This window comes from Aquila chrysaetos, chromosome 16 (assembly GCF_900496995.4).
Source record: "Aquila chrysaetos chrysaetos chromosome 16, bAquChr1.4, whole genome shotgun sequence".
Lineage (NCBI taxonomy): Eukaryota > Metazoa > Chordata > Aves > Accipitriformes > Accipitridae > Aquila > Aquila chrysaetos.
In genome coordinates this window covers 19,646,318-19,670,803 of record NC_044019.1, presented here as the reverse complement: position 1 = coordinate 19,670,803, position 24,486 = coordinate 19,646,318, and the positions used below count along the sequence as shown (strand labels likewise).

General features: G+C 44.7%; 1 protein-coding gene across 1 annotated transcript; it reads right to left on the bottom strand.

Annotated features, from left to right (window-relative positions):
* Positions 1-19,695: 19,695 nt before the first annotated feature.
* Positions 19,696-24,261, bottom strand: RASSF10 (Ras association domain family member 10). Its single transcript, XM_041129380.1, has 2 exons — positions 20,695-24,261; positions 19,696-20,662 (listed from the first exon to the last, which is right to left on the bottom strand). Exon 1 carries the CDS (start codon positions 22,283-22,285, stop codon positions 20,903-20,905), a length of 1,383 nt encoding a protein of 460 aa, XP_040985314.1. The 5' UTR covers positions 22,286-24,261; the 3' UTR covers positions 19,696-20,662; positions 20,695-20,902.
* Positions 24,262-24,486: the final 225 nt, after the last annotated feature.

Genomic DNA, 24,486 nt, shown 5'->3' with positions numbered 1-24,486 from the left:
CAAGGATGTTTTTTTTCTTAATCAGAGTGCTTTAATTGGGAGAACATTGATTTCACATACCTGTTAGTGCTGCAGATGTAAACACCTAGAATACAGGTGGGGTTTTTTTAACTGGCCTAGAAATGATTTTGTGGGAAGATATCCAGTTCCTGAGTGTGAAGGGGTTCATTCAGTACAAAGAGGAAATTTGCGGTGGTGGTGTTCTATGACCATAGAAAGACTGAGTAATTAGGGGAAACCTATGGATCCAGTAAGGAATCTGGGACAGTCTGCTGGTCTTAAATTATCTTGGCAGACCCTCATCTCTGTTCTTCTTTCTGTTCTCCCTATTGACAGCTCCCTGCTCTTTCAAGAAACTACATTACGGTTGGATTCTATTAATTTCTTGCATCCTTTACTTTTTACAAGGTTTGTCTTTTCCCTGCGAGCATCTTAAATAGATGAAAAACATGATTATAAGCAGGAGATATTGTTTGAAAGTGATCCAATGTGAATGGATTTAAAATACTGCACATCAGTGTGTTTGTGTCGATGACTTCTGAGGCGTTACAAATAAGCATTTTTGTGACAATGATGTAAATGCAAATAAATACATCCTTTGGGTTCAGAGGAGAGCTTATATGCAGAATGCTTTGCTCTTGTCCCTTCAGGATATCCTGCACCTTTTCCCCTGACATTTTGGTTACTTGGTGTTTATACGGCAAGGCTTGCAAAAACAAGGAATGGTGCAACAGGGAGCACGGATGACTGTATGCACGCAGGCTGCAGTGCATCTGTACGTGGATGCAAACCCTTCTCCCCTTCTGAAAGGGAGCTTGGTGCTTAGGGGTGTTTTGAAACATTGGCTTTATATTTTGGAAACCCTCACGTACAATTTGCTGTGTTTTGGAAAAGTAGGTACGCTAAATCTGGATGCGTAATATCTAAAACGCTTTGTAATTAATGCTTAATGATATAATTAATCAAAGCAGTTTGACAGCAAGATAAAATCAAGCACACTATGACAAAACATTGATTTCTAGATGAGAGAGTTAGTTGATGCTCCTAGTTTCGTCGGCTTTTAAAATGGGGAGGGCGCAGAGGGGAGTTGGAGTTTTCTGTTAATGCTTCAGATCTCTTTTAGAAGTACTTTTTTCAAGCAGGCTTGAACTACTCTGCTTTTGAATGCTAACTACTGGAAGTTGATCTTCATTATACTGCTCCTTTATTATACAGATTGTTCTAGGACTTGAATGTCAACTTAGTGTCCTGTGCAAGACATTTCTGTGTCTCTGTACCTGGTTTATTGTAGTAGTTGAAAGGACGGTTCTCTGTTTAAAATCCTTTCCAGTGCTCCTCTATTCAGAATCATCTTGTCCTTCTGCCATGTCAGATGGTAAGATTACAGTTCCCGGCCATTATCAAATGAAAAGTATTCAGACAAGTTGTGGACAGTCACCAAACAGAGGAACAATGAAATATCTGTTCCCTGGGTGGGAGCAAAGCAATTAATCCCCTTTCTTTTGTCAACTGGTGGAACACACTAAGCTCTTGCAATTCACATTTTCTGTTTTCTCCTTTGTTGCTCATCTTTTAAGTATAGCAAGAAAGAAGCTTGCTAGAGTGTTCAGCTACTGACAGTGTCATTCTAAGACTGACTAATAAATCTTTTGAGCCTGTTAACATATTTGGGTTTGGACATAAAAAAAAAGTACTAAAAAGTATAACACCCCCCCCCTCCCCCCAAACCTTTCTAATTTCTAGAATACAAATCCTTGAAAGGAAAAGCACTGAAGCTATTGCAAGAGATTTGGTTTGGTTATATTGAGAATGAGATTTATCTTATTCAAAATGTGATATATTTTTTTTTGTACCTTTATGGGCCTGAACGTGTACTCAGTAAGAACAATGATATTTTTGCCATTGACTTCAGTGGGAACAGATTAGTACCAGTAACTATTAGAGCAGTTATGTAGACTTCATGGTGTTACTAAACTAAAAGAAGTTCAGTGAGTGAAATATATTTCTGAAGTTTTTGAAAGCTTAAATTAAAAAAATAATAATATCTCAGAATACGTATATTTTGTTATGGTTGTTAAGCAGAGCTAAAGAATAAGCACTGAGTCTATTAGCGGTACTTAATCCTTCACCAGAATTTTTCAAAACAAATGGGAGAAAAGAAACGCAACATATCCAAACGAAAGCTTTTCTGTTTTAAGCAGAACACTTTCTTGTTCTGAGCAGTTTGTGGCCTTCCTCACTGTAGTCATATCACTTAAATAGATTATGGCTAATGCAACGCTGAACTCATGCTAATTAGCTGTCTTAATTTTACATTTGGCAAAGCTTATTAGCACAGAGAATAATCAGCCCGTGCAACTCGGTGCCCTCAGAGGTGCTCCCAGCAACCTCTAAGTAACCCGAGAGATGCTTTTCTTTTCCCCCTACAGGACCTACATAAGACTTAATGCAATTAACTCTGCGGGCTCAGGGCCCTCTGGGGCTGGGAGCTCCAAGGCTGCTTCAGCATGTGGGCAAACCTCTTCTGGCCCCTCCGCTCGGAGCCAGGCTGCGCTTCGGAGCCGGCGTACGAGGCGCTCGGCGCGCTGCGTCTCTCCGTCTATCGGTCTTACAAAGGCCGTCGGTTTCCGTGCTCCGACGGCTTTCGCTTTTAAGGCATTTTATCTTCAGAAAACCTCATTTAGTGAGGCGCTGTTTCCTTCCAACAGAGGGGAAGGGCCGGCGGGGCGCGTCGCGGAATCCCGAGGGCAGCCCCTCGCGCGGAGCGCTGGGCGAGGGAAGCCACCGGCCGACGGGTCGGCGCGCTCAGCCCTCCAGAAGGCCATGGGGACGCACCGCGCCGGGGTGTGTGTAAAACCGCACCTCAGGGCGTGTGAGTGGGAGAGGAGGAGCAGTCCCAGCTTTGAAGTCTCATCCAGAAAGCAGGTTACCCAGGTTTAGGTCCCTCCTTTGCCCGAGGGGATCCAAACCCACTGCTCCCACCTCCTTTTGGAGCTCCTTAATCTTTGTGCTACGGGCCGCTCTCGGGTGGCACTTATCTCCGCCCTTCCCGCCGAAGCCGTGCCCGCGCGAGGTCCTCGCAAAAGCATCCCGACCTTTCCCTTCTCCCGTACCTTCAGCGAGGACCAGAAGCTGCCTCGCGTCCCCGTGCCTTGTTGCAGGCCGACCGTAGCCTGCTGTAACGGAGGTGAGGGCTAAAGCTGGGCTGAGCAAGCCGTGTGCCAGCCTGTGGGGAGATGTAGCCTGGCAGCTGGGCACATCTGCGTTGGGGAGAAAAACCTGTACGCTAGCAGCACGATGTTGGAGGTGGTCCTTCAAGCATCTTTTCTGCACTGAAAAAGATGTGAAACAAATGCAAACCCCCCCCCCGAAGGTTTCAAAAGATTAAACGTTTGTCGGGAAGCATCTATGCAAAGTTTTTTGGCATATTTATACGTATACGGATGTGGTTTTGATTACTGCGCGTTCCTTCAATTTCAAGTGGAACCCTACAATCTAAAGCTAATTAATGCCAGTATGAGAACGAAAAGGCATCTAGGGCTTTGTTGTTCTGATCACAAAGTTAATGTAGGTCTTAATACTGAATGCTTTGGATGGGACACTGGGTGAAAATTTATGCCGGTACAACTTGCTAAACCATGACATTTAACTCGGCATTTATACATAATGTATTACAGCTGTTCTGACTGATATTATGCACTTATTAAGCTTTTCATCTGGTTATCTGAGTGCTATACAAACAGTAATTTATTTGAACTTTCCTATGTCCTGAGAAATGTCAAATTGCAGCTTTTTAAGAAATGAAAGCAATAAAGTAGATTTTTTTTTTTTTTCCTAGCAAGTAGTTTGGACATCTAACATTAATGATACCCTAGCAAAGTTCTATTTTTGTTCGTATTGAAAGAATTAAATATACAAAGAAATACATAGTTAGGGAAAGGGCTTTTCTTCCTTCACAACCATCCTCTTAAAATCAGAAGTTAGCAGTTAATTGTGGAATAGTCTGTCTGGTTCGTATTGGCAAAGGCCACGTATTTTTTCATACAAATTGCATCTAATTCACTACTGGGCCTATGAACGTGAATCCCAGCCTTTTCCCCAAGGTCGTGGGCGTGCAGAGTAACACAATAAATTGCTTAATAAAAAGAGTTGTTATGCCTTCTTGAGCTCTTCTCGCTGTTACTTCTCTCAACTCCTAGAAACTACTGTATAAAACTCAGTGATGTTTTGCATAGTCCTGTAAGTACAGCCTGTTTTCATGACTAGAGCTCATATGCAGAGCATGGATGCAAATGTTCAAAATGAAAATATGTTTTGATCATAAGATCAAAGTGTGTCTGATGTAGAGCAACTAAAGTAGCTGGTATGCAAAGTTACTGTCACATCCATCTCACCTAATGGCCAAAGACTGATTCCCTGCATATGGTCAGGGAGGGGGAAGGCAGGGCTTGTTTTTATAGAAAACTGTGTAGGGAAGGAAGAGGATTTGCCGCCTTACTTTTTCCTTAGAGCTGAGTTTATTGATACTCTCAAGCGTGAAAAAGGGCTGTAAAGGTTTCTTGAAATGAATTGCTAAAATATATTAGGCTAGACTGCTGTGAAAGATTGTAACCAACACAACTGGCTTGCATGTCCACCTGTTTTTTTTCAGCTCTGTGCTTTTCATGGGTCGCAAAATAGTGCACCTCGAACATGCCAGTTCGACCTGTATTAGGTGAAAGAAGGAAGCCAGTTCCAGAGTCCAGGATATATCCAGCCACTAGCCACTTTTGTTTAAGCTACATAAATATTTAATTTTAAGCTAGTGTGTTGAAATCAAACCAAGTTAGAATTATAGATTAGTTTTATGGACCATAAATTCTACCTTGGATATATCCTAGAAATTGACTGGGAGTAGTGCCAGAAACAGCACTTTGCTACTAAGTTCTTTTTCGGTGAATCTTTGTGATTGTTTTAAGAGCTGCCACCTTTGTATCGTGTTGTAGTAAGCCAGCATTGTTCATCATGTGAAAAAAAGGTTCATAATTTTACGGTGCAGGAGGAGAAAAAAAAAAAAAGGTTTTGGCTAATACCATAATCTGAACATCTAGAATAATTAGAGGATTTAATAATTCTCCTAAGCCTTGCTTTTCCCAAGGTGGTGTATTTGAGAAATTCTCACCAAGACATAATATATCATCCTTGTAGTTTCCTGTGGTTTCTTTCTCAACCCTTGTAGGAATGAAGTTGTGAGACTAAGTTGCAGACAGCACTACTCCAGGTCTATAGCTCAATTAAGTGCCTGGTAAATCGTTCTGTTATGCGGTTCTGTTCCTGGTTTAACAGTAGCAAAGCGGAGCTAAAAAGCATCTGACTGAATAACTGACATACTCCCATAAATGTAGAATCTCCTAAGGGGAGAGTCTCTATTCAGAAGAAGAAATATTGCTATGGGGCTTGCACTGTGCTGTTCCAAGGCCTTGAATGCCTGAAGAAACCCGGCGTTTTGGTCAAAGGAGTTCCCCCTCCTACTGCTCGCCTTCCCCCAGGAGCTGGCTGCCTGCCTCCTTCCCCCCTGCTCCCAGTCGCCCGCGGTCACTGGCACCCACTGGAGTTTGAACAAAATGCTGAGGGGACTGATGCCTTGTACTAAGGCCTGAAAAAGCAGGGGCAAAGGGAGAAAGGGAATATGCGTAGCAAGGAGAGAGAATGCAGATGAACGCAATTGTGTAGAGAAGATGCAGCCACATGAAGACAGCAGATGTTATCGCTGCTGGCATGGATACTGGGTGAGCGGATTGAGTTGTTAAGTATAGATTATATCTTGTAGCAATTCTCACGATTCCTAAAACATGTCAAAATTGCCTGCAACACAGTGGATGATTTATATAAAAGATTAATATATTTTGTTTGCCTAATAAGGGCCCTTGCCAAGACACTGCAGCTCCTCTGTGTCTTGCTTTGGCTTCCCTACAGAAACAAGATGGGGAGGAGGGTAACTGTCACTGTAACATACTTGTGATGGAATGGTTGGCCTGTTCAGCTGCTCCATGTTGGGAAGGGAGGAGGCAAAGTCCTTGGGCAAGCTGTGTTGGACACTATTTAGCAGCAGCTCTCTTTTGTCAGAAAAGCCAGGACTTTTTTCAAGCGCTGGAACAATTAGCTGATGAGGTGCCTAATAAGGAAGGAATATTTTGAAACACATTAGAACTGCTACTGCAAATCCCACTCTGTAGTGCTTCTTTTCCACATTTCTTTCCTTGAACGCTGTCGTGCAGTTGCATAGGAAGAGAGCAGTAAATGCCACAGTCAGCTGTTGGCTACTTCTTGCTTTGCTGCTATTCAAACCCATTTCTTCTCTCATGGCTTTTCTTCTGCTTGCTTCCCAGAAAAAAAAGTTATTTCTACACTCAACCTCAGTTCTCTCAGCCAGAGGGAATGAAACACAGTCTGGATTTGGGCATGTCTGCTGTATAGTTTCACCCTGAGTTAATTGTTTGCTGTTTAGAAAGGCTAGTCTGGACACTGCCTGAATGTTTGTTTTCAGGCTATAAGTGTTTGCTGCCTATGCTGAAGATGAGGATGTATGACTTTTCTGTATATACAAAATTGACTAGACTTTTGTATACGAATATGTGGTGATATGGTCTTGCCTCTTTTAACTTGCTGACATAAATTTTTGGCAGGTTTTTCTTCTGTGAAATATTTACTGGGCTAAGAGGTTTTTTTTTAATGTTTCTAACAATCAGTTTTGGCTAGAACGCCAACAGTAATGACTAAGATTCTTTTCTTCCCTTTGCCAAATGATAGAAGAAAGGAATATTTATATCAGTGCCTTACATTTGTGTATAAGTGGATTTCTCCCCCCTAGATTGCTTTACCAGTGTAAGATTAATGTTAAGGCTTTCTGTAAGCATCTGTTTTCATGCAATCTTGCTCCATAAACATCTCAAATCTATCAGTGTAGCACATCTTGGGGATCTGAATGTGCATCTCTCCTTCCCACTTTTATGCAGTGTAGTAAAAACAGGACAAGAATGATGACAAAGGAAAAAATGGCACACTACATGGCATGATTCTGCAAAGTCAGATTACTGTTCAAATTCACTCTTTGTGTGGATGCATCTTTTCTCACAGTCATGAATATTAAACCCCTTGAAATCGATGGAGTTACGGGTTCTAGCTCTTTTGCTGGGTAGGCTTATAGCACAAAATAATAAATACATAATAATTATTCACCCCTTGGCCAATATTTGAAGTATGAACCTCAGATATGAATTTGGTCTAGCTTGTATTACAGTTACTGATGGATTATTTTTATTCAGTGAAACCATACCGGATTGGTTTCTGCCAGTAGGAAAAGACTGGGCCGGACAGCAGAACGAAGACCTGTATTAGCCTGTTGAATCGGTATGCTTGGGTCCTCTAGCAGTGGATTTGTGAGTTAGTGTCAGGAGCATATGAATTTGGGTGATAGCCCTGCTTGCGTGTTCTGCCCCCCTATCTGTCAGCAAAGTGGGGCTGTTGTGGGGCTCTTACAGATTTTTACTTGTTCAAGGTGGATGGATCTGCCTAAGTTGGCTGAAGCAATTCTGTTATCAGCACTGGCATTCTGTAATGTTAATTACAGTAGGTCAAAACCCTTGCAATCCTGAATGCAAGGTTGCAGTGCTGAGGTTTTTTCCTTGATCAAAGGCATTGATAGGTTTCCAAAGCCAGGCAGCCAGGTGCATTCAGGTGCAGTGTTGTTTCTTCCAGCTACCTTTGGATATGTCTCATATTCTTAGCATCCTGGTGGAGTAGTAGAGCTAAGCTTGTGCCTTTAGTAGTGACAGCTCTTGACTTTTGTTTTGTTCTGTGAAAGTAATTGGATGTGGGAGCACTTCCTAGAAAGAGGTCAGGAGCTGTGACAATTGGGTATTTTTCCTGTCTGCAAATTTGACATCAGCTGAGCATCAGCTAGGTCAGGCAGTTGGATTTGTGGAAATCTAGGCTTTCACAATAAATGTTTGTGATTGTCTTGCTCAGTTACTCTGTGGACCTGCTCAGATCTAGCACTGAGATGTGTATGCTCAGCAAGGAGAATACTACAGTGTTATGAATGAGAGCTTTTAAAAAACAGTTCAGTGGGACAGTGCTGACTTAATTCACTTCCTTCCCATATATTACTATGACCTAGAAAAGTTGGGCTTAGGAAAGATCCTAAATGTTTTCATGTTTGTCCTCAGTCTGTATTTTAATAAGAACTGGACACAATTCTTCAAAATTGCAAGGTCACCGGTGGTAACTCTAGACAGGTTTCAATGTATGAAATTGCAAAAATTGTCAATGCAAAAGTTTTTTCTCCTGGTCTAAACGAATATGCTTCCCTTCTTATTAGTTTGCAACTTTAAGCATCAAAGGCATAATGTTTGAATTATGGAGCAGGTCTACAATTTTCAAAAAGAGTCTAAGTGATTTTTGGACTGTTTTCACATGTGATTTTTTCAAAAGCAACAGCCTCTTGGAGGACAGGTCTCACTGGAAGTCAAAGACACTTAAACCTGTACCTCTTCGGAAAGCGGGACTTGGGTTCCTAAGTCGAGAGGTGGCTTTCGGTGCCTTATCCACACCCTCTCTCCCCTCAGCAAACCTCGCTAAGGAAGCTCCTGTGGGCATACTCTGGGGTGGAGATGATGTTTGATTTGAAGTCAGTGACTGTCAGTCCTGCCAGACTGGTTGGCTTGCGCTAATCCTTTTTCAGAAACTGGGCCAAGCTTAGGCATGATATTCCAAATGGCGTGATGTTTGCTTAGAATCAAGAAAGATGGTTGAACGCAGTCGCTTGGGGACTACTGTTCTGTTGTTTTTTGAAATGAGTAATTGCTTCAGAGTGGAGGGGTATAGAGGATAATGCTATTTGCCAAAAAGAAAATTAGGCATGGGTGTGCCCAACTGACAAGTGAGCAACAGACTTCTCAAACAGCATTGGAGATCGTCTCATTGTAGGCTTCTATTTGTTTATGGATAGACTGCACGCAGATGTGAATGTATGACACTCATGAATGTCATGGAAATTTTAATGTTTGTACCTTGAGCTGGAATTTGACCCTTATTACTCCTAGTGAAACAGGCAATGGATTGTTCAGCTGCATTTCATATCCTTAAGGATTTTAAAAAAACCCAAACAAAACAACAGCAACAACTCCCCACCCTCCAACTAAAACCAAACCAAACAAAAAAACCCCACATGGGCAAAAATACATTTTTGGCCAATGCTAACGTACTAGAAGTTATTTATATTTGAATGCTGAATGTAGTTGGATCTTTCAGATTTGGCACTTGTACATGTTTAGGCTTGATTTGTCAGTGAATGTAATAATAGATTATTTAATTAAGAGTTATTTAAACTGAAGACTGATTACACACTGCTTACAAACATTCCACACTGAAATTAACCTAATTTTTCTCCTTAGTAATTTGAATTTGTACTTGTCCTTCATTGGCATACTTTTTATCTACTGATGTCTAAATGATATTCATACTTTAAATATGGGATCAGGAAGAAAAAATTAAATCAACCTTAGTCATCTTCTGTTTAACTGAGTAGCTTATGAAAATGAGTTCTGAATTTCTGCAAACATTATGCTATTGGAAGAATTTGTTGGGAATCGTGAGGTACTTCTGGAGCCTCTTCAATTTGAACTGTATGTTAATATGCAAAGAATTTCTTTCCTTCTAAAGAAGTCTTGACTACCTGTCAACTTCAAAGCAAAGGAAAGAAATAAGATTTCTTTTATTAAGTGATCTCATCTTCTCATGATTGAGCAGGATTTTAGTTATTTTGTTCGATAATTGACTGTATCATGATTAATACGTATAGTTATATTAATGAGCATGTTCAGTTAATCAACATTCAAATACATTTATTGTATTTGCAGTTAATTTTTAAGAAAGATTTTGCAAGACTCTAATCTGTTTTAGCTAGTGTCTCTGCCATAAGAGGAGGCACAATCAGAAACACAAGACAGTAGGAAAAGGACATACGCATATCATATACTAAATATATATAAAGCCATATGAAATGTTGAAAGCAAGTTCCAATTGCACCATTTTCCCATGCCTTCCATTATTTGCTTTTTTCCATCTAGTAAGTAACTATTCAGGGCCTGCTCTTATTAAAGCTCGTAATTCAATATCTAAAATACTTGCTGACTTAGACACTAGGTTTGGTACTTTCCATTCTTGTGTTTGATATTATTTTGTTCATTAGCAATTTGAATAAAAATGGAAATTTCTCAGGTTAATTATATACTACGTGTCATGGCTGCCTTCCCACATACAAGCTTTTGGTGAGGGTCCAAACTGTTTGGAACTTGTAGAGCACTATTCACAGTGGGTTCCTAGACAACAGAACCAGCCACAATGTTCACTTGTATTATATAATAACTAGGGCTTTCATCTACACAGATCAAAAGATACACGATAAAACGTTTGGAGTTGTTCCTTTTGAGCCCTAGTGAAAGATGCAATCTTTCTTTTTATTGAATTTTGGTGTAATAAAGTCTTTTGTGGCAATACAGGTCTCCAAAGCAGTGCCCTTCAGTAACTTAAAAATATTCCATTTATATGTTTGGGGGGTTTTTAAGTAAAGATGAGAACGTCAGGACTGAGGTCAGTTCAAATGGCTGTACGGGTAATAGTCTGTCTGAAGGAAATAATTTTGTCTTAGGTGCCACAGCCACTGATACTGATTCTGATACTCCTCTTCACCTGAAATTGCCAGGTGTGGGTGATGGAAAAGGAGAAAATTTCTGGTTGGCAGCCACGTCGCAGGCAGAACAGCAATCGCTAGGGAGCTCAACTGAGAGGAAGCTGGGCAGGCTTCAGTGATACCTGCCCACTGGGTGAACCACGTTTGTCAGGGTTGGTCTTCACAAAGTGTTTTGCTTTGGCTAGATTGGCAAATTAAAATAGAACAGCCTCGTCTCAACTTTCCCAACCAACTCTGTTCTCCACAGAAGACGTGAAAATTAATTTGCTTTTCTTTGAGGCATGTTTTAGTGCCCTGACTTGGCTGTTTTGATGAACAATGCGAGTATCCCAGTTTCTGATATCCTGTGGTAGGTATCTCGAACATTAGGCCAAACTCCTGTTTGTGTTTCCACGGAGCTACTGAACACTTGTTGGTGTCATTTGAACTAATGACAAAGGTTGGACTTCTGTGATCAACAAATTGGAAATAACTCTTCAGACTCATGGTTTTAAGTAGTGTATACTATAAATATGCAATGTAGTACATAGAGAAAAAGACAAATGATGGAGCTGAGGCCCTAAGTGAAACAGAAGCATCATTTTTTTACTGAGTCCCAAAACTATAGATTTGCTAAGTATACATAGCTAACAATATTGAAAAAAATTAGTTGGAAAATTTTACTCATGGACAGATTTTTACAGTATGTGTCGTTCTCCTTGTTGAGAAATACATACAGATATCCAAGAGATGGAGAATGAAACAATGTTTATAGAAATAGCAGGTATTTATGCCACTAACATGTAAATGAATAAAAAATCTTCCTCAAACCATAAATTCTTAGAGTATAAAATTGCAGGCTTGAGACTCTTAAGAAACACGGTTATGAAATGTAGTAGTCTAGTACAATGCTTTCCTAATACTCTTTGACCTCCTGTATTTCTTCAATAGCTTGAATAAGTCTCCACACGTTACCTGGTATACGGCTCCCGTGGCAGTAAGGGGTGGAGATGACTTTATACCTCGTCTGTTGTCTGTACCACATCACAGGCTGGAAGTGTGGGTCTAGCAGAGAGGAAAACGGATTGGGAATCGGGAGAGTCGGCTTCTGTTCCCGTCTTGGTTACTAACCTGCTGCACACCCAATCCAAGTCACTGCAGCTTCTACGCCTGTCATCTCAGTTGATGTCTGGCTTGTCCGTCTGTACTGTGCTCTCATCAGAGCAAGGGCTGCCTTGTCCAGTGTCTTTTAAAAATACAGAGTATAATAACTTCCTGTCTTGTGTGGTCCTATTGCTATACAAATCCTAATAAGAATGGTATTACTTAGCTCTAACTGAAAATGTATAAATTAATCACTGGGTTCACTGGGTACATCTTCAGGGTTTCTAACTTGTCTCCTTTTACAAGCAGATTCTGATGTTCTGGGCAAAACAGCGGAGCTTGTGCCCTTTGGCATAAGCTGGTGGTTTGGTTACCCACCTTTGAAATAGGAAAACGTCCATTCTTCAGTTTTATAAGTAAAAGAAATCCCAAAATACCGGTGTGAAAGCAACTCGTCTGGACCGACTATGACTTAGCAGTTATAAGCCTTGAGTTGAAAGTGTGTGGCAGATGACTTCTGAACAGGCAGGTATCTCTCACCCTTGTTATTTGCAAAGATGAAGCCCAATTGCTAATGACTGGAGGAAAAGAAAAAGGCTTGGAAATTCTGTGGGGAAAAATATTGGAGGGAGGGGCAATGAGAGAGAAGTTAATAACGAAATATATGTTCTATAAAGGTAAACTATTCCTTTAGGCATACTAAAGCCATAGGACTTGATAATTATGGAGGTGGTTATGAAGGTGAAATGCAGAAAGGAGTGTAAGTACGGGTCCAATTAATATTGTCAAAACATGGTAATTGTGTTCATTAACTAGATTAAGTGATCTACTTGTGAATCACTTCAGTGACACATGATGAGAGACTTTAAACAACTGAAATTTAAATCTGGCTCAGTTGGCTTGTTTCAAACAAACTAGTTTGCAAAACATACTTAGAAATGCCATTGCACATGCTTTGCAAGCTGGCTTGTGTAAACTGGAGTAATAGGTCTGGATTTGCTTTTACCTTAAGCTTGCCTATTAAATTGAGGTAAATACCGGGTTTACTTTGTGCCACTGTTTTTGGCAGATCATGTAGGTAAACACTTAGAGCAACATGACAACATCCCGGATCATAAAACAGCAGCGAAGGCTTAATGTTCTAGGAAAGGAATGTATTGTGGAGAAACTCTGATGATATAAACTATGTATCATCTAGGGAAACACTCGTTCCTCCATATTTACCAAGTGTAAGTTAAAAGTGAAGAAAAAAAACAACTTGAGAGTGACATTTCATCCTCAAATTCTCAGCGCTCTAGCCTATTGCAAATTCTGCAGTTGCTGGCCTTCACAGCTGAGTTAACAAAACCTCAGGAAAATCACAAGATTTTCACTGATCTCTCCTTCCTCCTGTTCACCTGGCGACAGTGTTGATACGCTGGGAAGATACTGCGGCACGGATTCCCGTCCCTCCCCGGCTGCTGTTTGTTAGATGGGGTTGTAGTGAAACGCCTGAAAGCCCAAGATGCGCGGTGGTTATCGCAGACTCCGTTTTCTCCCTTGTTACAATGCCGGAGTTGATTTGTGCCGCCTGCTACTTTCCTATTGTCCAGGCCTCTTGCTGGTTTTTGTCCTTTCTTGTTCATTCCCCTCAGCCACCTCCTCTCCAGTCTGTGTGTCTTGGGCTCGGTTCCGTTCTCTTCTGACACGGTTTCATTCTCCGCAGTCTTGTCCCTGTCCATCCCCAATTCCTTTAGGCAGTGCAGAGGCGGGGAAGTTTTCCTTTCCCACCAGAACAGAAAGCAGCAACATCCGTGCTTGTTACTACCCTGACTGGCTGATAAATCTCTCTAAGCCAGAATGCTGTTTTCTTACCTAACTCTACACCTGACAGGTAGGGAGCAGGGGATACTGTTTTTAAAAATCCACACCCTGAAGTCAGTAAATGCGTAAAAATTAATTCAAAATAGTCAGATGATCAGGTTATTCTGTTTCACATTGGAATCACCTGCTGAAGATCATTAGTTACCCCATCAGGGCTAAGAATAAGTAATTTACAATATACTGGCTTCAAACCTGCCTCTTCCTTTATTAGTCTAGGAAAGACATTTCTAATCAGCTCATTTCTGTAGATGGTGCACAGCTGTATGTACCGTTCTGTGTGTTACAGATACAGGACACCTGGAGCTGTGTGTGCTATATCTTCCTTTGAAAGATGGCAAAATTCAAGTGCCTGACCCTATATTATCTGGTCAGGGTAATATTTTTTGAGACCAAGCAGAGAAAGTAGGAGACACAGAAAATGTGCCGGGACAGGATTATAAAAAAGATGACAATCCTGGCTTTAAGCTTTTAACCTACTGGTGATTCACGAGTCATCTGGTCACTCGGAAAAGGAAACCTGTAGTAGAATTATGGAGAGACCTGACTGTGAGACAGTGAAGAGCAACTGTGAAAGAAAGGGAAACATAAAAAAGCTAGAAGTTTGCAGCTGAAAGCAAATAATTTGCTTCTATGTTAGTGGTAGGAAGAATAAGCACCAATGTTTTCAAAAGGTGATCCATGCCTCTCCATTTCTAAAGTCACTTTTCGTCTGTTCTTAAGATATGTCTATCAAGTGGAGATTCAGTGGAAAGCAGGAAAAAAAAATATATACTAGGCTACACTGATAATTAAATGCATAAACTAATAGCCTGATTACATCTGGAAAAAAAAATACACTGTAAGAGATTAAAACAAGGGGATTACATTAAATTGAAACAGGGATTAAATATTTTTCCTAAAGGCTTTTAACACATTTTCCAAAGACCTGCTTATGAGCACAATTTGACTGATGAAAAGTATTTCTTTTGGAGATAATAGGCTAAATAATCACATAATTAAGCCATGTGAAGTGTAGTGCTAGTAAGCTGATGATAGTATGTTTCAGATATGTAAGAGCTCTTTCTATGAGTCAGGTTTTTTGGTTTTGGGTGTTGTTTTTTTTTTTTTTTTGTCTAGTAAACTCTGTAAAATGCTAAGACTGACTTTGCAGGATTGTGTTCTGAGATCACTCTGCACTGGTTTCACTGAGTGATTAAATAGGAAAGATGATTTGAAACCATTCAGAAAAGGGAAGCGCACACACACTTCAATGTTAGGGGAACTGAGGCACAGAAGAGTGAAATTGTTTAACATTTTCATTATAATGGTACCTAGAATGCCTTGAATAGATTAGGCCTCCTTCAGCCAGATGGTATACAATCACACAGTAAATATCTTCACCAAAATCTTACGCTCCAAGGGAAATAAGATACCATTCATTACTCAAGTTAGTCTTCAAACCAGGAATAGAAACTGTATCCCCCTACCCCAATGCTCCACAGTAACGTGCCCCCCAGAATATCATCTGAGGAGATGTGCTCCCTCCTCGTGTGAGAAGTACTTGCCTCGAATTAGGAGAAGAGGAAAATTCAGAAGGTAACTTGGAAACATGTTTAAAGAAAAAAAAAAAAGAAAAGAAAAAAAAAAGGGGGGAGGGGGGGACACAAGGGAGTTGAGCAACAGTGGCATGAAACAGCTGGAGGGAGTATGTCCTTAATCCATATGACACGTTATTACATAAAGAACTACAAAAATACTGCTGAGATTGCAACGTACTACACAAATAATGAGTTTTTGCCAAGACATAGAAATAAACTTTCTTTCTTCAGGTTTTCCACCAAGTAGGATCCTAATACTGAATCCATGGAGTCCCACCAATTTGAACGAGACTATTCATGAAATTCAGAGCAGATGCTGATGGTAGGGGAGGAGCAGGTTGGCAGGAAGGAGGAAAAAAGTTATTGGGAGGGAAACTATTTTTTCATGGAACATCAATGGGTTTCTGGAACATTTTCAAAACTGAGGGAAGGGGATTTTGATAAAACTTCCCAAATAAAGCCTAAAGTGTAAACAAACTGATATGTAGGCAGTGTGTAAAGCCTGCAGAAGTTTTATTTTAAGGGTATATTTTAATGCCCTGGTAGAGTTAGTACTGCACACTCTAAGAAATCAATGGCCAACTCAGTAGGGTTATTCAGCATGTGAAAGGGTGTGACAATCCACCCTGCATGGAAGGTTCTGCTCTGATGCATTTACACAAGTAATGTATTAAATTATGCAAGCAGCATTTTTTTTAATACTATTTGACAATTCTGCTTGAAGATGTTTGGATAATTTGCATACAGAGCCAAATTTTTCTTTGAGTTTATTAAATTTTCCCTTTCTGTTAAGCTTCCAAGTTCATTTAACAATGTGAGTTCGTATAAAAGAAGTAACATCCGTGTAGACTCCCTGCACTTTGCGATGCTCATTTCTTTAAACTCTGTATGCCAGCTCAGGAGCAATAATATCAAGTGACTTCAAAGGACAACTGCTTCCAACAATCTGCAATGGCTTGTATTTCAACTCTGTAACCAGCATAGCTCACCAGACCTGTTGTTTTATTTCAAGGCCTGTGCTGCTCTTTTCATGTATTGAGCTACAGTCCCAGCTCAGTGCAAATGAAAGGTGGAGGGAGGAAAAAGCCCAAAGACGTGTAGAATTTGGGAGGGGAGGAGGTCTCTGTGCATGTCTCTCCAGACATAGGCAAACAGACTATTTTTAAAGTAAACCTGGAAAATAATTTTCACACAAGCAGTCAATAATAAAGCTCGATGACATGTTTTCCTTCTCTCACACCCACTTGCTTCCCTCCTTTGACTGTATCTTGTCTGAAACCAAGACTGTAGGTTCTTTGGAAAAGGATCTGTCACTGTAAATCAACCAGACTCTGATTTGGCTGGCTACATGCTGCTTTAGAATGAATGGCAATAATTAATAGGTCATTCATTTTGCATGTCAGTGATGTTCATTACAGTAAAAGTATTTGCCTCCTCTCTTCCCTCCCCATTTAAGGCATCAAATGATATCCCTACAAAGTGCTTATTTGAACTGGCAGATCTCTTACATGTGTTAAGGACTAGAAATGTATTGAATTTGACACAGTCTCTTCGTTCTGATAATATTGCTTGATAGCGGGTTTCTGAAACAAGGTCAAGGCTAAAGCTGGACTACTTGACTCATTTTGGGTTTAATATAGGTGAGTGTAATCGATGGCAGTGAAGCTTCAGCTCCAGCCTTAGCCTTCCACTGGAAACCTTCTCTTTAGACTGTGAGTGGGGGGATATTTACAATCTGAACTAAGCTTTTGCCAACATGCAAGTCAGCATGAGACAGTGCCCATTGCTGAAAGAATCAGTTCCACCTTTCCAAGTGCCTTCAATTTCTCATTTTTACCACCGTACCTTGTCATTGGCAGAAGCATTTGTGTGACTGTACGTTGAGCCGCATCAGGGAGTCACCTAAATTAAAGCTCAACAATTTTTTTTTTCTGATCTGGTTCACTATCTGGTCCCACAAACTCTTGTATAGGCACAAAAGAAAGTGCCATGTAGGGTCAGAAAAAGTGTGGCCAAGAGCAGCAAACAGACTTGTGCAGTAGTGCTTGATAATGCTTGTTTAAAGGGTGCCTGAAACTAAGGCCTGATTCTACCTGATTATGTCTCCTGGACAACACTCCCTTTGATTTCTGTAGGTATTGTGTCCGAGAAAGGCCTGGCAGCCTTGGTCCTTGAGGGTTCCTTTGAGAAGCAGATAGGGTGTTGAATAAATAGGGCAATGCGATACTATACCCAGATTTATCTTAAATACTTCATAATGCTGGGTTTTTTTATTTAATTCACAGCTACCTATGTCTGCTTGTCTGGTCTTAGGATGAGAGAAAGATTAGACTGGACTTGACTCTGGAAGACAGAAGAGAATGATACAAAAAAAAAAAAAAAAAAAAAAAAAAGGCAGGTGTTGGTTGGAGCTTTCACGTCTCTCTTGGCGGTGCCGGAAGGCAAACTTCTGTTATAACGTTGGTCAGGTTTTTTTAGTGCTGCTCGCTCTCTCTTCCATTCTTTCAGAACTGGAAAGGAGATAAAATTCCTGCCCTTCTACCTGTGATTCTGAATTGGCTCTCCTAACCCTTGGCTATGTGCCCAGCAAAACCTCAGAGCCAAATTCCCTGTCAAAGCCAAGCATCCTGTGGCTTGTCTCTATTATCTAAGTGAGGATATACAGGTCCAGAAGAAGATGGGAAGGGAGAAGCACCTGGTCCAATGCAAACAGTGATTTCTTCTTGTACACTAATGGTTTAATAATGGTTTGAGAGAGATAGGGATTTGTGAAGATGTTCAAATTCAGTCTGTGTGCAAGAACAAAAACTGAGCCTGTTGCAACTTCATTTGTAACTGTTTAAATATCAAATAAATACACCCACTTTTACCTGCACAATATAGGAACATATTCAAGTATGTGCTTGTAGGAAGTCACTGCAGCTCCCACCAAAACCTTGAGACTACAGTGCCACCTGCAGTGTTCTCACCCTTGTCCTCATGGGACAGGGGCCAGCAGCTCACCAGGGTCATGCTCTACCACATCATATCTGGGGTACCGAGAGGCTAAGAGCAAGCACTGCGTGGTGCCCTACAAGCGTGTCCCTCAGCAACCCAGAGCAAAAGCGGTTTTGTCCTGGTTTTAAGGCTTTTCCTAGCTGAGGGTGAGTAGGCAGACTTTGCTTTGCAACTTTGAATTTCCTGGCTTCCTTCACCTCGTGCTTCACAAAATACCTGACGCCTATATCAATAGCATAATGATGTACGGCCTGTTGCAGCTTATTTCTAGAATGTGCTTGCTTTTTATTTGCTTGGTGTGGCTAATGGGAGAACTTACGTAAAGCAATTTCAGGTTTATTGCTTACATCAGTCACTAGAGAAGCTATCAACAGATACTTGCATCACCCACCCGTTACACCCGCACTGGTTAATATGATGTGGGGCAACAACACGACTCCCCCACCCCCCAACTTACTCTTCAGCTCTACTTCCATATAAATATTTTTAATTGCAGAGCGGGGTGAAATGCCTCACTCTGGACACGTGCCAATGCTTCTAAATGCCACTACGCTACCCCTGCAGTGACTAAATCTGAGGAAAGCACACCCTGTTACCGGTACCTGAGGGAGCCCCTCGCGCCGTCAGAAGGTGAGGGGACGATGCTGCCATGAGACAGACTGGAGAGGTCTGACTTGGTGTGTCTTTCTACTCGCTATGCAAGAGGGTAAATGGCACCACAAGATAACACAACAAAATCCCAGACCTGACGTATATGTATTTTTAATCACATTCAATTGGGAACGCTCATTTAGTCTTATTAAGAGTTTTATTAGCTCTAAAAATAGGTTCTTAAATATTTTCCAAGGTTGACTAAAATATGAAAAACAATTATATAATCAGTGTTTAAAATAAACCACAGTTTGTTATAACTGAGACCCGTTCAGCGGAGTAACGTTTATCAAGAATGACAGCATGTAGGGACTTGTACAGCCTCAACAAATCCACAGCCAGTATTTCTCTGACTGCTTTCAAACTGACCAGTTGCAGAGTCTAGTTGTCTGTTGTCCAACAGAACTCCTACCAGCAAGAATACTGCAAAAGAGCAGAACCCTGTCTTTGGGTGAGGAAGCTGTGAAGTTTTTATCGAAAATAACGAACTGGTCTATTGGTGTACCCCTTTTTTATACTTTCTTATTGTTAAATGAAAACTTTCATAAATAGCCTTGCATAAATAATAATCTCAGAAGTTTTAAAAAGTTCACACCATCGGTTGGACCTGACTCAACATTCTCTGGTCTCTCACTGCTTTACCTGTTTCCACAATTATTCTGGAATACAAGAATCCTTAACGCCTCTTATTGTAAGAGCAGATCATATACTTTCAGTAAGAGTTAAGCTGCAGAGGAAGATTTGGCAGTGAAGTGAAATGCATGTTACAGCTGATGCCGTATTTTCTTTTTATTGGAATAACTGGAAAGATTAAGCTGTAGTGCAGGTAGGGCTTGAGTCATGCTTTTATCATTGTATCTCTTGGCCTGAGATGAACTATATTATTAAAAACAGTAGCTCAAGCTGATTCTGTACTTTGTTTATCTACAACCAAGCTCAGCCAAATATCAGCTAGCCTAGTGGAAAAAAAATGTAGTTGAAGGCTGTGTACATACAGGCACTGCTAATTACTTTCAATGACTGTCAAATGAACGTTGATACTAATAGATTTCTTAGTATGCCTTTAAACAAAGCACTCTTATCTATGCATAAGGAAAAGCACTACGCAGAGCAGAGTTAATACAACATCTTAATCTGTATGTTGATTTAGTTTGGTGGGGTTTTTTGGGTCTTTTTTTTTTTTTTTTTTTTTTTTTTTTAAAAGTGATTTATCACCCCTTTTCGTTGCTGAAAGCAACCGCACTACCTTCCAGAAGCTTGTGCCCTGGGAGGTCCCAGTGTCAGTTTCAGTAGCATTGACACCTCTTTTCCTCCGTAGCGTTTAAATGACCGGCGGCTTCAGTCTCGGTGACTTTTTGCCTGGAAAGGAGCCGGGTGTATTTGTAAATGACAGCCAGTATAACCCACCCTCTGACTTTGCAATGCCGAGAAACTGTGAAGGAGATAACCGATCGACCCGGCGGAGCGTGCGTCCTGGCCTTTTACTGGCGAAGAGATTAGCCGGAGCAGCGGACGCTGCGCTGGGGAGAGCGGGGGGGACCCGCGGGCTTAAAAGGCCGAGCAGGAAAACCTTCGGAGGGAAGCGGGCGGCGGGATTTAAGGAGCGGGCACTCCCCGACGTGCGCGAAACGCAAACACGCCGTGGGTTCCTCTTCCTCAGCTGAAAGTACCGGCGAGCCAGCCTAAACGCTGCCCGCGGACGGCTAGTTAGAACAAGTTTAAGCTCCGGAGCGAACATTAACAGGCTTCCTCCGAGCGCCTGCCTCCCGCGGCGGGCGCGTTCGCGGCCACCCCCCGCCCGCCCCGGCGGCCTCGCTCCGCCCGCCCGGCTCCCGCCGAGCCCCGCACCGGCGGCCAGCTCGTCCCGCGCTGCCCGGCGGGGGCGCCGGGCGGAGAGCGGGGGCCGCGCCGCCCGTCACCGCGCCCGGTTTCGCGGCGAGCCGGGCCGGAGCCCGTCCCCTGTCCCTGGCGCTGCGGGGCCCGGCCGGGCGGGCGGGCGCTAGACGAGGGACTCGCAGACGGGCACCGAGTCCGAGTCCTGGCTGTGCATGGAGCTCAGCCCCGTGTCCGAGTCCTCGTCGTTGTCGGCGCGGTCCTTGCGCAGCGCCCGCGCCTGCTCCACCCAGCCGGCCGCGCCGCTCCCCCCCGCCGCCGCCGCCGCGGCCGGCCGCCCCCCGCCCGCCGCCCCGCGCGGCTCCGCCGGCGCCTCCGCCACGTCCAGGGTGCCCAGCGTCTCCAGCAGGCGCTGCAGCTCCCGCTCCTTGTCCTCCCACGCCCGCTGCGTGCAGTCCAGGTCGGTTTTGACGGCCTCCAGGTCCGTGCTCAGCTTGAGGCCGATGTAGAGGCTGGTGCTGAGCTGGGTCTTCACCCGCTCGTGCTCCAGGTGCAGCTCGCCCTCGCCGCCGCCGCTCAGCTCCGTGGTGTCGCAGTCCGTCTCGGCCAGGCCGGGCGCCGCCGCCAGCGCCAGCTCCAGCTCCTCCCGCCGCCGCTTCATCCAGCGCTCGTTGAGCTCCTCCTGGATCTCGGCGGCCAGGTGCTCCAGCAGCTCCTCCTGCTGCGCCCGCTGCTCCTGCAGCCGCAGCACCTCCTCGCACTTCCTGGCGTAGTCCTCCTCGGGGCGGCCGGCGGCGGGCCGCGCCGCCCCGCCCGGCTCCCGGCCCGGCTCCGGCTCCCGCTCCCCGGCGCCGGCCCCCACCAGGTAGGTGTCCTGCACGTAGTTGACGCCGTGCCGCTTCATGCGGTCCAGGTGGATCTTGGCCTCGTAGCGGTCGATCTCCCGGTCCAGCTCGCGGAGCCGCTGGATCTGCTGCCGGATGGTGTGGTCCTGCGAGAGCACCAGGTGCACCAGCGTCTCCATCCTCTCCGCCGACGAGGCCTCCCGGGCCAGCGGCTGCTGCCGCTTCTTGTTGATCTTGGCCAGCTTGCGGAAGGCTTTCCGCACCACCCGCCGCTGCCGCTCCTGCGTGAGCGCCAGGCTGGCGCGGGCCGCCCCCAGGCCGTGGCCGGGGCGCTCCTTGCTGAGCACCACCCGCGCCTCGGCGCTGCGCGGCCCCGCGTTGGGCAGCGAGGCCTCGCTGCGCACCAGCACGAAGCGCACGTTCTCCTGCTCGTCGCCCCACGCCACCCAGAGCCGCAGGATCTTCGTCTTGTTGGGCAGGATCCGCTCGAAGCCGCGCCACTTCTCCACGATGCAGTAGGAGTGCGGCGGCCCCGACAGCATCCCGCCGCCGGGCTCGGGCGGCGCCGGCCGCTGCCGCCGGTGGTGGCTGTCCTCCAGCAGCACCCGCACCACGTCCGAGCAGGTGGTCCGCCGGGAGAGCCCGGAGATCAGCTTCTCCTCCTGGCAGATCCACACCGAGATCTTCCGCTCCTCGGGCTCCATCGGGGGCGGCTGCGGGCGGGCGGCCGGGGCCGCCGGCTCAGGGCTGGCCGGGCAGCCGCTCCATGGGGAGCGCTCCGGGGAGGCGCGGCGCCGCCCGCCCGCCCGGCTTCAGCATGGCCGGGATGCCTCCCCGCCCGCAGCACCCCGCCCGTGCGCTCCGCCGGCCGCCCCACCCCTTCCTGCCCGGTGCGGCGCGGAGCCCGCCGCCCGCCGCCGCCGCCGCCCGCGCTCTGCCGGCTCCCGCCGCCGCCGCCGCCCGGTTTTCCTCTGCCACCACGTGGGCGCCCCCCGCGGCTCACGCCCCGGCGGCGGCCGCCGGCCCGCGGGCAGCGCCGCCCCGGCACTCCGCGCCGAAGTCCGCCGGCGCGGAGGCTTCGAGGCGGGTCGCCGTCGGCTGCGTGCCTTCCTCGCTGCCCTGCCTCCGCCGCGGAGGAGCGGCGTCGGGGGATCTTCCAAACTGCCGAGGGACAGGAGCGAGTCCTGGAGCTTCAAAGCGAAAGCCAGAACTAGTGAGGAATTTCCAGTTTTAGTAACTCATCCGCCTGTAATTAGGAAACTCATGTTTGTAAAGCACTTCGCAGGTGAAATATGCAAAGGACGGGAACGTCTAGGTGTTATTAAAATACTAGCTGGGCCAGATTTTAATGGGAGCTCGCTGCGCGCTTTGATGGGAACGGGAGCCGTCTCCCGAGCGCGGATTAAAATGAGGAGATGTAAAAAATGGTAATAAAACGCAGGGTTGTGGCGCTGATTTTCACGGTGCGATTGCATCGCAGGGTTCACGGACCTGTGCTCTTCCACGCGGCTAACAAGCGTTGTGGCGGGTGGAGGGGGTAAACTCTCTAAAACCTGAAGGCTGGTCTGTACCTTCTGGGGGATTTTTAGAGCCAATAAAATCGGCGTGCCGTGCGGAGAGGATTTTTGCCTGAATAAGGTTTGCGTTCCGGTCAGTGGAACAGAACGGGGCTATGGTGTTGCAGCCTAACTGCTGTAATTCTGCTGTTTGAAACAGCGAAGTTGGGGCACATAAAATAGCGAGTTAACAATTATGCAGCCTGACGTCCTCTTTTCCCCTAAAGTATGCGGGCTCAGCGTGGGTAGCTGCTGCCATATCTTCTCCCGTGTTTGTGCGGAAGGACTAGTCCTGGGGAAGAAAGCCTGCCTTCTGCTCTGGCTGCGTAAGGCAGCTAATTACGACGGTGGTTTCTGCCGTGCAGCCTCCTGTCCCGTGAGGAAGTGGGCTGAGGGACCACCAAATGCCAGCATTCCTGGAGCTGAAGATCACACGGATCATGTGCCCGCTGCTAACGTCCTTTTCCTGTATTATCTGCTAACGTCCTTTTCCTGTATTATTGCAGGTTAAACGATTCCAAACCGAGGTGGCCACTGCATGTTGCAATAAGGGCACGCAATAGAGGGGTGTTGGTAACAGGGCTGAATTTTGCTTCCTGACCCTAGCCGCCTTATGTTAAAGTTGCATATCCCCATCCAATGGTAAAGTCTGGCACTGCTCAAGTCGTTTTGCTCTCATAATGTGTCAGAAGCGCTAGATCACTATGCTTTCTTTGTATAGAAGGAAGTGTTTGCTGATGGCATGTTATTCCTGAGGTACGCAGTCTTTTTCTTCAGCATGTCGATTATGCCTAAAAGCATCATTCATGCCAGGGCAGAGGAAGGTGGACCCAGCAATGGCAGTCCTGTAAGAGAGCAAAATGGCCGTGACAAAGGGGGTCGTAGGCACTCTGGGACAAACCCAACAACTCACGCTGCCCCAGAACGATGGGGTGTTGAACAGGAATGGGATGTACGATTCAGCTTTGCCACTGAAAGGCCCAAGATGAAAAAACTCCAGGAGAGTAGGAAAAGAAAAGCCTTGTTGCTCTCATCAGGCTGGCAGAAACTTGGAAATTCCTTGTTGTCTTCTGCAGAATCAGGTGCAGCAGAAGGGTTAATGAGGCAGTGAGAAATTGTCTGACTCCTTTACTGGTGGTTCCTTGCCTTTCCCATTTAGTTTTGATCTCATTTTACATGTATTTCCTATGGGAATGTCTGTACCTACTTTGTTCTGGCAAAGAACAATACAGGAAGAGCAGGGTGTGATGTGAAGAGACATCTTATGCTCCCCACAGGTCAAGCTGCTCCAACTTGTCTGACTGCCTGTATCTATCCAGCATCCAAGCCTGGCTTTGTGCGATGAAATT